The sequence below is a fragment of the Austrofundulus limnaeus genome, unplaced genomic scaffold, assembly GCF_001266775.1.
Source record: "Austrofundulus limnaeus strain Quisiro unplaced genomic scaffold, Austrofundulus_limnaeus-1.0 Scaffold52, whole genome shotgun sequence".
Lineage (NCBI taxonomy): Eukaryota > Metazoa > Chordata > Actinopteri > Cyprinodontiformes > Rivulidae > Austrofundulus > Austrofundulus limnaeus.
The window spans coordinates 108,032-119,217 of record NW_013952454.1 but is presented as its reverse complement, the minus strand read 5'-3'; the positions used below and the strand labels follow the sequence as shown (position 1 = coordinate 119,217).

Below are 11,186 nucleotides of genomic sequence, written 5' to 3'. Positions count from 1 at the left end.
TAAAGCCCTTTGCACCTTTTTTGCCAAGATCATTTCAGTTCTACACTTGGGGTTCTAACCAACCAAAGCCCTTCATAACAGTTATAGCAACTTTTCAGTTTGCTAATGTTGATAGTGGTCATCTTAAATTGGGGCCATCCCTTTGTCTCCAAGTATCGTTCCCCAGATCCCCGTGTTTCCTGGTACACCCCCATGCCCCGATGGTCCCCCAGGCATTCCTATGTTCCTCAGTATCTGTGTTCCCTGGATCCCTGTTTTCTCTGATAGAATGCCTGCACTAAAAAACAATGTTTTTTCATTTGTTTTTTACTCAGATTGTGAGACATAGTCTGCATTTTAATTCAGCATTTTCTCCATTTGTTTTAAGACATTGGAAGGGGGAGACAAGCATCTTTCATGACTTTCATTTTAAACCCCAAGAGAGCAATGATACCAGGGAACATGGACTCCTTGAACTGGGTTGACTTTAGAAGTTAATCAGTTGTAGATGCACACCCAATGTTTTCTTTCTGAAAATTATAATAAGGAACATTAATTCTCTATAGGTTTTGGATTATTTTCTTGAAATCCAGGTACATTAACTGATATGAAACTAGTCTAAGAGTTAAAGGTCAGCGTGTCACACAAATCTTTTAGCCTGTTTTCTGTTACATGCCATTTTCTAAAAGCACTACAAAACTATATGGTACACTGGAAAAAAGGATTAGGTGACAGGGCCACAGATCATTTTCTTGAAAAGGAACAGAGGGTAGAATTTATAAAGCGACACATTTTATTATGTAGGCCGAAACTGAGCTTCCTCTTCGTGAAAGACCAGCATCCGCCACTGCCCAAATGGTCCCCACAAAATAACAAATGCATGTACACAAAACTGAGTTTGTTTAAAAAAGGAAATGACACCATCATTAGACATCTTACAGAGTTTAATGCTTGATATCTAAGAAATGGACCAAAAGGCAGAACAGTGTGACACTGGTACCATTCATGGACAGCAGAAACATTTCTATCCAGTTTATCTTGATGCAGTAAGACACTGAGGTCATTGCATATACAACACTGTGTTGCACTTTAGTTGTAAGCAACGGTCTGGTCGATCCAGCTGCGCAGGTAGGACACGCGGGAGTACACTGCAGGAGTTTGCACGTTGCAGTTGCTGGTACCCCACGACACAATACCCACAAGGTACCACACACCACTGCTTTCACAGACCAGAGGGCCACCAGAGTCACCCTATAGAATGAAACACATTAGTGGTTAAAATTGATTTTGTTACTTTAACTTTGCGGTGAATTTTTCAGTAAAACCTTCAGTTCTGGACAGGTTTTGTGCAGAATGTGGGCTGAATGATTTCAAAAACAGGTATGAAGAGCATGGTTGCTGAATTACTGATACGTTTATTTTGATGACACCTCAGCACAATCCAATAGGATTTTTTTTTGGTGGGGGGGGATGTTGCTTACCATGAATTCTGTATGTTACGGAGCCCGTGAGGRGACACAGGAAATTATTTTTCTTTTGCGTTCCCACGCAATAGTATTGCGTTACCTCGCAATACCTTTTGCGTTCCCTTGCAAAAGTAGTTTATCACTGTTGTGCCTGCYGGTTTATTAACAAACTCATGTTTACCATTAGCGAGTTAGCCTACTGCTTTAATTCAGCTTCAGAATGAATATATCACACAACTATGCATGGAAGTATGTCGTATGCCAATATTTTAACACAGTGCAGCCACGCAACATCAATGTYATTTTCACAAACTTGTGGCGACACATATTCAAAACAAACTTTTGCGTGGGAACGCAAAACAATATTAATATAACATGAAGGTGTTGCAAGGTAATGCAAAAGTATTGCGAGGGAATGCAAAGGCATTGCGTGGGAACGCAAAGGTATTGGGAGGTAACGCAAAAGTATTGCGAGGGAACGCAAAGGTATTGTGTGGGTCGCAAAAGGAAAAAAATCCCCCATGTCCCTTCGTGGGCTCCGTAGTATGTAAACAGTAACTTAGCAGCATCAACATTTAAACATACATTATAGTACAGTAATCATTTAATAAATGCTTGTCACATGGCAAAAACATTGACATAAAATAAGACAGACAACCATCTCTGAATACTAAAACCTGCAGGATCTGGATTATTGGTGCAATTGGGGTGTGAAAAGGGGATGTAAAATCTACGTAAATCAACAGTATACAATACCTTAAGAAAGTATGTTTTTATTTTTTTGTCTTGTTTGTTTGCATAAATTTAAACTTGTACTGCAGCATTCACATTTTATTTCTGTGTCTCTAGAAAATAATATATGTTGCTAAGCAAAAGACAATAAACAGGTTATTTTACGAGTCATTGCCTTACGTTGGAAGCAACATGGACAATAGGTAGACCTCAGACCTGAAACACGGAAGCAGAATCCAGGATGGGACCAGCTTCCCTGTTACTGGTTACAGTACAACATTGTAGTCCCGTCTCTTCCATGTAAATGAACAGGATTTTGTTAAAAAACAAAAACATGTCTCTGATATTTTTATTTCAGGTGTTAACTCGTTAACTCATTGTTGGTTATTTCTTCCCATGCTGTCCAATGTACAAACATTAATTTTACTAACATGTTTCATTGAAGTTGGTTTACCTAAAAGAAAGGTCACATAACACCATGTGTTTGTAGTAGGCGGGGCTTAATGCCTCATATCACCAGTGCATAAACCGGTTACAAAAAAAAAACAAAAACATAGCAATTTCCTTGAAATAGTTTCTGTTGGCTTCAGTTCCCAAGAATGAGAAGAAGGAACATTTGGTCTATTAGTATAATATGTCTTTCAAAAACAATGTCTCATGGGAGTTTGAAAAACACCTACAGTAGCYAGCTGTGCTACAATGCTAATGCTAGCATATATGTAAACAAGAACAATTGACAATGTAGATATCTGSTTTTTGTTGTATGTTGTGCGCTTCCCTGTAGCAGTGCTAAAGCTAATATTTTTGTTAGCATTTTTGCTTATGAAAAACAAAAGTTTCCGCAGCATTGAGCTGCATTATGTTTTCGCCACKTCAAGCTGCAGCTTACTTTTCCCTCAATAATGTTTTCAAATGAAATAGTGCAAACTTTTTAATACACGTTTCAGATTATTATTATTTTTGTCTCATTAGAGCAAATGTGATTTTTAAATATGTATTGTTGTATAAAAATGCAACAACTTTTTTGAACTTTGAAATGCTCGTTACCTGGCAGGAGGAGACTCCAGAAGCACCAGCACAGATCATAGCGTCTGTGATTCTGTCATAACCCCAGTAATTCTTGCACTGAGCCGGGGAGAGCAGAGGCAGGGCAGTCTGCTGCAGATAACGGGGGCTCGCTGTAAAACAGACATAGATAAGACTTCAGATGTAAACAGCAGTGCATTTTTTCCCCCACTAACTTACAGGTTTGCCCGGTCCTGCCCCATCCRGTGGTGACACATTTGGTTCCAGCTGGGATGCTGGTGCTGGAGGAGGCCAGGCACACTGGAGACACGCGGGTGGTCATCTGCACTGGGGAGGACAGCTTCAGAAGTGTGATGTCATTGTTAAAGTTGTAGGAGTTGTAGGAGGGGTGAGTGATGGCCTGGAGGGAGAAGCAAGAATAAAATGATRAACAAACACAGAACAACAGACAAAAGCTGAAATTTTCAGCTGGAAATCTTCGAGATGTCTTTCCTTACCCTGGCAATGGCTTTGACCTGAAGTGGCTCAGTGCCGGACTGACGATCATGCTCGCCCAGAATAACACGGTGACTCGATGGACTGGAGGAAATAGAAAATAGTTTTGGATCCCTACTCACCCCATTTAGTGTTATTTTATTGCCCTGTTATGAAGCACAGTCAGCTTACGACACWCGGCAGTGAGCAGCAGTGACCACCCAGTACTGGCTGATCAGGGATCCTCCGCAAAAGTGGAATCCTGTGCCGTCCTAAAATTGAACAGATGCCTATTTAAACCTGTCCACGTTTATCACATTATCTGGTTGCGGTGTTTCTGACGAGCAGGTCACATACCTGAAGAGAAACCTGCCAGGGCCAGGATCCAGACACAGCAGTCTCACCATTCACAATCTTGTTGTATCCACTCACCTGGGGCTTGATGGCTGGCACTCCACAGCCTGAAGCCCAGTGATATCAAAAGGCAAAASACTAATGTCAAAATACTARATGCTCAAACTATTTGGTTGAACATAAATGTTGTACTTACCCAGTGTAGTGGCCACAAGGGCAAAACAGAAAATGAGCAGGAACATAACTGTGAATTGARCAACACCTAAGTCTCTGTGTATTAGCTGTTTAGCACAAAGTCTTTTATAGGTTTATCTCCCACGTTTGACCCTGAATTCTGAGTATGGGGGTTAACAGCGGCTCCACCCACATTCATGTTCTCCCTGCCTCAGCTTGTGAAGTGACCATCTGGTGATAAGTACCTTTGGAGAGTTTAAAACCAAACATGAACAAAAAAATTCCATCCATCCATCCATCCATCCATCCATCCATCCATCCATCCATCCATCCATCCATCCATCCATCCATCCATCCATCCATTTTTTTACCGCTCCTCCTCACTGGGTCACAGGGAGCCCATATCCAGCAGTCACTTTGTGAGGGGCGGGTTACACCCTGGATAGGTCATTAGTCCATCACAAGATCACACAAAGGAAAATAGGACCAAAAACACCCACTCCCATTCTCACTCACACCTAAAAATAACCTACCAGGCATGTTTTTGGTCTGTGGAAGAAAAATTTGCAGTGTTAAATCAACACACGTTAAATTTAACTGAGTCTATTCGGTCCTTGTCTGAATTGGTGTCAATTTAACTCTTTCCATAGTGTTAAATTTTCAGAGTACAATTTAACTCTAAACAGAGTTAAAAATTAACACTGACTAACACTGTACAGTGTTAATAAAACTTAACACTTCAAGTCAAATAACTCTGAGAGTAGATATGATTCTAAGCAGAGTTAATAAGGTACCCCACTGTGGTGATGAATCAACACTGATTCTCATGCTTTCCATCACTGCATTTACCTAATTTCCCTCTGGGATTAACCTAATTTCTTTCTGGGATCAATAAAGTATTTTTGAATTTGAATTGAATTGAGTTATTGATGGTTAACACTGGAGTCCTGATGCATCTCAGTAATCCAGGTAAAAAATCAAAAAGAAAAAATTGTATAGGTCTTCTGGACGGGTTCTTCTCTAATGAAACGTTTCGTCTCTCAAGAGACTTCTTCAGTCTGAGAGTTTCAGGCAAAATTCAGGCTTTTAAGCACTGCCTCCATGTGACTGATACTCACATCACATGGCTATCATTGACACCTAATTAACACCTATTGTTAACAGGGGGTCGAGTGATACTGGCAATAGCAGCACTATAGGAGGGGGACAACTGAAAATGGAGGCCTCCACCTTTGTTTAATGATGGACGGTCTTTCTTCACAAAAATGGCTTCTTTTACTCCTCTCTCAAACCAACGTTCCTCTCTATCTCTATGTTCTCATTCTTGATAGAGAGGAACGTTGGTTTGAGAGAGGAGTAAAAGAAGCCATTTTTGTGAAGAAAGACTGTCCATCATTAAACAGAGGTGGAGGCCTCCGTTTTCAATTGTCCCCCTCCTACACTGAGGAAATCAACACTGTGAATGAACACTAACTCTGGATGTCAGTTTACTCAAAGTGTTAAAAATAACACTAGGGGAGTTAACTCTGAAAATTTTAACACCGACATACTGTATTTACACTGGTTTTTACTGCTGTGAGGCAACTTCTTGAACCACTGTGGTGCATTGCCATCTGAAAATTGTTCCATTCCAAGAAAAAAAACCATTGCTTTAACATTAAATTGACTTTGCATCAAATTAATTTAAGTTTGCATCTCAGTTCTAATTCTCGTGTGAAATTAAATACAAGATGCAGCAAAATAATGTCCAAAATGTCCTCAACTTGACATAATTGCAGAAGCTTGTTTTTTTGACAAATCTTTTGAATGACTCTGTGAAACAGACTGTTTATCAWACAGGATACAGATCAAAACCTCTTGAGGTGCATTTTCAAAACCAAAGTCCGTCTGCAAGACAATGTGTCATGAGGCGTGATAACCATCTTTCTGCACACTTGTGGTTGACGCTCCAAGTCATTCAAGAAAATAATCATGACAAACAGAAATTACATTAGAGAGCCTTTATTGATTTTATGACTCAGTAATAGTTTAAGCATCCCTTTTTGAGAGTGGTTGTGCAGATTACAAGTGGAAAACTAAAAGAATTACTGCAAATTAATTTTTAAGTTAAATTTCTAAGAAGTCGTGCGAGAATTCAAGAAAAGATAGCTTTGTGGTCTAACAGTTACAGAAAATCTCTTTTGGTGAATAAAACATGCTTGGGACAACTACTATATAAGATTGAATGTATGTGGTTAATATCGATGAGATAAACAGGTTCTGTTTAGTCAACCTCCTCGATAGTTGGGCCAGAAGAAGAACTGGCTCCAGCACCCGCTCCGCCGGGAAAGCCACCAGGCATTCCTCCGGGCATTCCCCCGGGCATACCACCCTGGTACAGCTTGGAGATGATGGGGTTGCACACTTTCTCGAGTTCCTTCTGTTGGTGTTCGTACTCTTCCTTCTCGGCCGTCTGTGTTAAAAAAAGAGGGAATTTCTTACAATCTGACCACTGCATTAAGAAGAACTTTGCAAAAGGGAAGTGGACATTCACTAAATTCTGCCAACCTTTCATTTTACAATTTGAACAAAAGAGGAAGCTGTTCTCTGCTATGTAATCTCACTGTTATATTTATGTGTTTACCTGGTTTTTATCCAGCCATGAAATCACTTCATTGCACTTGTCCACGATAGTCTTTTTGTCCTCGGGGCTGATCTTATCCTGGAGCTTCTCGTCTTCTACAGTGCTCTTCATGTTGAAGGCCAAAGACTCGAGGGAATTTTTGGCTGTGATTTTGTCCCTTTGAGCTTCATCCTCAGACTTGAACTGCTCTGCTTCTTGCACCATGCGCTCGATGTCCTCCTTGCTCAGCCGCCCTGTTTGGGTATAAAATACAAAAATGTTACTTAATATCCATGTTTATATAGAACATTCACCCATTTGTTTTAAAGGGAACTCAGACTAGTTGTAACATTAGACATTATTTGAAATGCATATACAAATACTGTAGTCTGTTTAGYATTTATAAATTAAAAAAAATATTGTTACATTAATGTTGCCATGTATGTACACCGCAAAGCAAACTGGGAAAATGATGATGCTTACTACATCCTCTGGTGCAATCTCTAGCCAGCTTTAACAATAATTTAGGACATTGTCCATCATCAGCCATTGACACATTATAGCTTTTTTGCCTTGACTCTGTGTTTGTCTCAACTGTAACATATCATCATCCCCAAAATGCATTGAGTCATTAACAAAATGGCAACATGCTAAAGTGAAAAATGTATTAAACAGATAATATTTTAAGTGATTAGCTGTTTTTCCATGTCACAAACAACAATTTTTAGTAGACTAGAGAAACAACATATTGAGACCAATATATGCAAGTCGTCAAAGATCCATTTAAAAGATTTGTCATCCTTTAAGTGTGGTCAAACCTTTGTCATTGGTGATGGTGATTTTGTTCTCCTTTCCTGTGCTTTTGTCCACTGCGGACACATTGAGGATACCATTGGCATCAATGTCAAAGGTCACCTCAATCTGAGGGACGCCTCTGGGAGCAGGTGGAATACCGGTCAGTTCAAATTTCCCCAGGATGTTATTGTCCTTAGTCATGGCTCTTTCACCTTCATAGACCTGTAAGAATTATTTAAATCAGGGGTGTTTTTTTAATCTTATTAAACATAAGGAAAATTCAAGAAGGTTTTTGTGAACTGTGCTCTACCTGAATGAGCACACCAGGTTGGTTGTCTGAGTAGGTGGTAAAGGTCTGGGTTTGTTTGGTCGGGATGGTGGTGTTCCTTTTGATAAGGACAGTCATCACTCCTCCAGCTGTTTCAATTCCCAGGGACAGGGGTGTGACGTCCAGCAGGAGCAGGTCCTGGACATTCTCAGACTTATCACCGGCCAAGATGGCTGCCTGTACAGCTGGCAGTTTCCAAATAAAGAAAGCACTATTATTAGAAAGCTTGAAATGGAAACACTAAATGACATTTAATTACATTTGACAGCTGATTWAGACTCAATTCTGTAAAGACCTACCTGCTCCGTATGCCACAGCCTCATCTGGGTTGATGCTCTTGTTTAGGTCGCGACCATTGAAGAAGTCTTGCAGAAGCTTTTGGATCTTGGGGATACGTGTGGATCCACCCACCAGGACAATGTCGTGGATCTGGGATTTGTCCATCTTGGCATCTCTCAGGGCCTTCTCTACGGGCTCGAGCGTTCCACGGAACAGGTCCGCGTTGAGCTCTTCAAAACGAGCTCTGGTGATGGAGGTGTAGAAGTCCGTGCCTTCGAAGAGCGAGTCGATCTCAATGCTGGCCTGGGTGCTGCTGGAGAGGGTGCGCTTTGCACGCTCGCAAGCTGTGCGCAGACGACGCACGGCCCGCTTGTTGTTGATGATGTCCTTCTTGAACTTGCGCTTGAACTCGGCGACAAAGTGGTTGACCATACGGTTGTCAAAGTCCTCACCGCCCAAGTGTGTGTCACCTGCTGTGGCCTTGACTTCAAATATACCGTCCTCGATCGTCAGGATCGACACATCGAAAGTACCACCTCCAAGATCGAAGATGAGGACATTGCGCTCACCTCCAACCTAAGATAAATGGAAGGAATTAAAAAGAAGAACAAAAAAAGGAGGAGTTTAGCATTTTAATAGTCCCCTACCTTTTTGTCCAGGCCGTAAGCAATGGCAGCGGCTGTGGGTTCATTAATGATACGCAGCACATTGAGACCAGAGATTGTTCCAGCATCTTTGGTGGCTTGGCGCTGGGAGTCATTGAAGTAAGCAGGAACTGTTATAACTGCATTGGTCACAGGCTGAAAAAAAGAGAAGAAATTCAGTTAATGAGCAATGAATCTTAAGACAGAGATATTCAAATATGGCAGATTATTGTYTTATACCTTTCCAAGATAAGCTTCAGAGATCTCTTTCATTTTGGTGAGGACCATTGAGGAAATCTCCTCGGGATAGAAGGTCTTGATCTCACCCTTATATTCAACCTCCATCTTGGGTTTTGTGGAGTCATTAATAACCTTGAAGGGCCAGTGTTTCATGTCAGCTTGCACCACAGGATCGTCAAACTTGCGACCAATCAGACGCTTGGCATCTGGAGTAAATTTAACAAGATTTAGTAAAGGACATGTTTGGGTGTACTGGCGAGTACCTTATTTTTTAAATGATTGTTTTCTTTCTTTTTTTATTTTATTTTACCAAATACAGTGTTGGATGGATTCATGGCCACCTGGTTCTTGGCAGCATCTCCGATAAGTCTCTCTGTGTCTGTAAAAGCCACATAACTAGGCGTGGTCCTGTTTCCTTGGTCGTTGGCAATAATCTCCACTTTGCCATGCTGGAAGATTCCAACACATGAGTAGGTGGTGCCCAGGTCAATTCCTACTGCTGGTCCTTTAGACATCTTTAAAAAAAAGAAACAATATTGGTTCTTGCATATGTTTAATGTGATGATTGAGACAGTTTCTTTCATTATGTCCCTGTTTAATTGGTTTATTAGAAAATTTACTGAATCCAGCTTTTGCATCTGCAACAGTATTCACCTGTCTTTTAATTTCCATGGGCTGACATTAACAGCTCTTTTAGAAGTGGAAGGACATGCTGGCTTGATGTGATTCAGCAACAGCCATCAGTGAATCAAATTTTCTTCTGCTGACCTTATAGCTTTCAGTTACCAAAATACTCAAGTCAACTTCTAACAAATAGATGTAAATGAAAATCAACAGCTTAGTTTTGTTGAAGTGGCRTTCTGTGAAAAAGTTGAGAGCATGAATTGTCTTCTCAGTTGTGCAAAAGGACATTGAACAGTTTCAGTATGGCGAAAAATAGATTAGTTCTGAGCACCAGACAAACTAACAGAAACAGATCAGATAAGCCAAGATTAAAGTAAAAACAACTTCAGTCTGAAAAGTTTCATAGCAGATTATGCTAACACAGATTTGCATTAGGCTACATAGTTTTTCAGCAACAATTTGATAGTCCTGTTAAAAATGCCTCAGGCTTTCCCTTTGGGATCAATGAAGTATTTTTGAATTGAATTGAATTGAACTGAATTGAACTGCTACAGCTAGCTTTTTCTGCAGGCATTTTATTTTTAGCTTGAAAATGCCCATGGATTCCTATGCAAATGACCCATTATGAAAATATGGAGACTGGAGTTGTTTTGAAACAGCAGAAAACTTATTTGACCTTAGCTCATCAGTTTAGTCAGAACTACTCCACATTTCTCCAAACTGGAGTTGTTCACAAAGTTATCCACAACAGGTTAGATATTAAATGGCTTCAACCTTTTCTAGTGAACCCCAGTTCAAAACATCTGGGCTGCTGTGTCAAACAGCATTCACAAATTTCACAAAGAGTTTTCACACTGAAACCTGGCATATAGGGACAAAATGTGAAAACTGTGCGCACAAAAACATCAGATTGATCAAACGGTGTATACAAGTTTCCGTGCACCTTTCCTTCATACAGCCCAACAAACAGGGAGCTGAGTGCACATAAAACACCTTTCCTGATATGCTATCATTCAAAAATACAAATAGATGCAAATATGTGCCACATGTGTTATTTTCCTGTCTGCACAATTAACAATGCTGTCTGGATGCAGGAAAATGAGGAATTTATTAGAATGTGAGTCAGACATTCTCCTTAAGWAGCATAAAAATGTATTTGGCACACTACCCTGTGGCATTTGCACCCTGAGCAAAGAGGTATGGTGCAGTGTTTCATACATTTTATGCAGCTCATCTGTCTCAGACTCTACCAGTTTGTGGCTCCGTTTTTAACTTTTGTTGGAGACAAAATATCAAAAGTATCGTGTTGCTACAACTGGAGATGAGCTCATCAGGTTAAGGACCATTTATAGTAAGGTTCAAGGGAACAAGTTGGACTTTTTACAGAAGTACAGACAGTGACATCAGCTTCTTTTTACACTTTTCATGGTATTTTTTTGTTTCTTTGGTAGCCTATATATATATATATA

The 11,186-nt window shown here is 40.3% G+C and overlaps 2 protein-coding genes across 2 annotated transcripts in view; both read right to left on the bottom strand.

Moving 5' to 3' along the window:
* Positions 1–905: 905 nt before the first annotated feature.
* LOC106517697 (chymotrypsin-like protease CTRL-1) lies at positions 906–4,358 on the bottom strand. Its single transcript, XM_014008676.1, has 7 exons — positions 4,228–4,358; positions 4,035–4,138; positions 3,870–3,949; positions 3,701–3,782; positions 3,423–3,603; positions 3,225–3,355; positions 906–1,230 (listed from the first exon to the last, which is right to left on the bottom strand). Exons 1-7 carry the CDS (start codon positions 4,271–4,273, stop codon positions 1,069–1,071), a joined length of 786 nt encoding a protein of 261 aa, XP_013864130.1. The 5' UTR covers positions 4,274–4,358; the 3' UTR covers positions 906–1,068.
* Positions 4,359–6,190: 1,832 nt separating this feature from the next.
* hsc70 (heat shock cognate 70) overlaps positions 6,191–11,186 on the bottom strand; it is a 5,531-nt gene continuing 535 nt past the window's right edge. Inside the window, exons 2-9 of the mRNA XM_014008675.1 lie at positions 9,404–9,608; positions 9,094–9,299; positions 8,857–9,009; positions 8,230–8,785; positions 7,913–8,115; positions 7,626–7,824; positions 6,829–7,061; positions 6,191–6,657 (exon numbers count right to left, since the gene is read on the bottom strand). Coding sequence (XP_013864129.1) covers positions 6,469–6,657; positions 6,829–7,061; positions 7,626–7,824; positions 7,913–8,115; positions 8,230–8,785; positions 8,857–9,009; positions 9,094–9,299; positions 9,404–9,608 — 1,944 coding nt within the window. The 3' untranslated portion in view covers positions 6,191–6,468. The remainder of the gene's footprint in view (positions 6,658–6,828; positions 7,062–7,625; positions 7,825–7,912; positions 8,116–8,229; positions 8,786–8,856; positions 9,010–9,093; positions 9,300–9,403; positions 9,609–11,186) is intronic.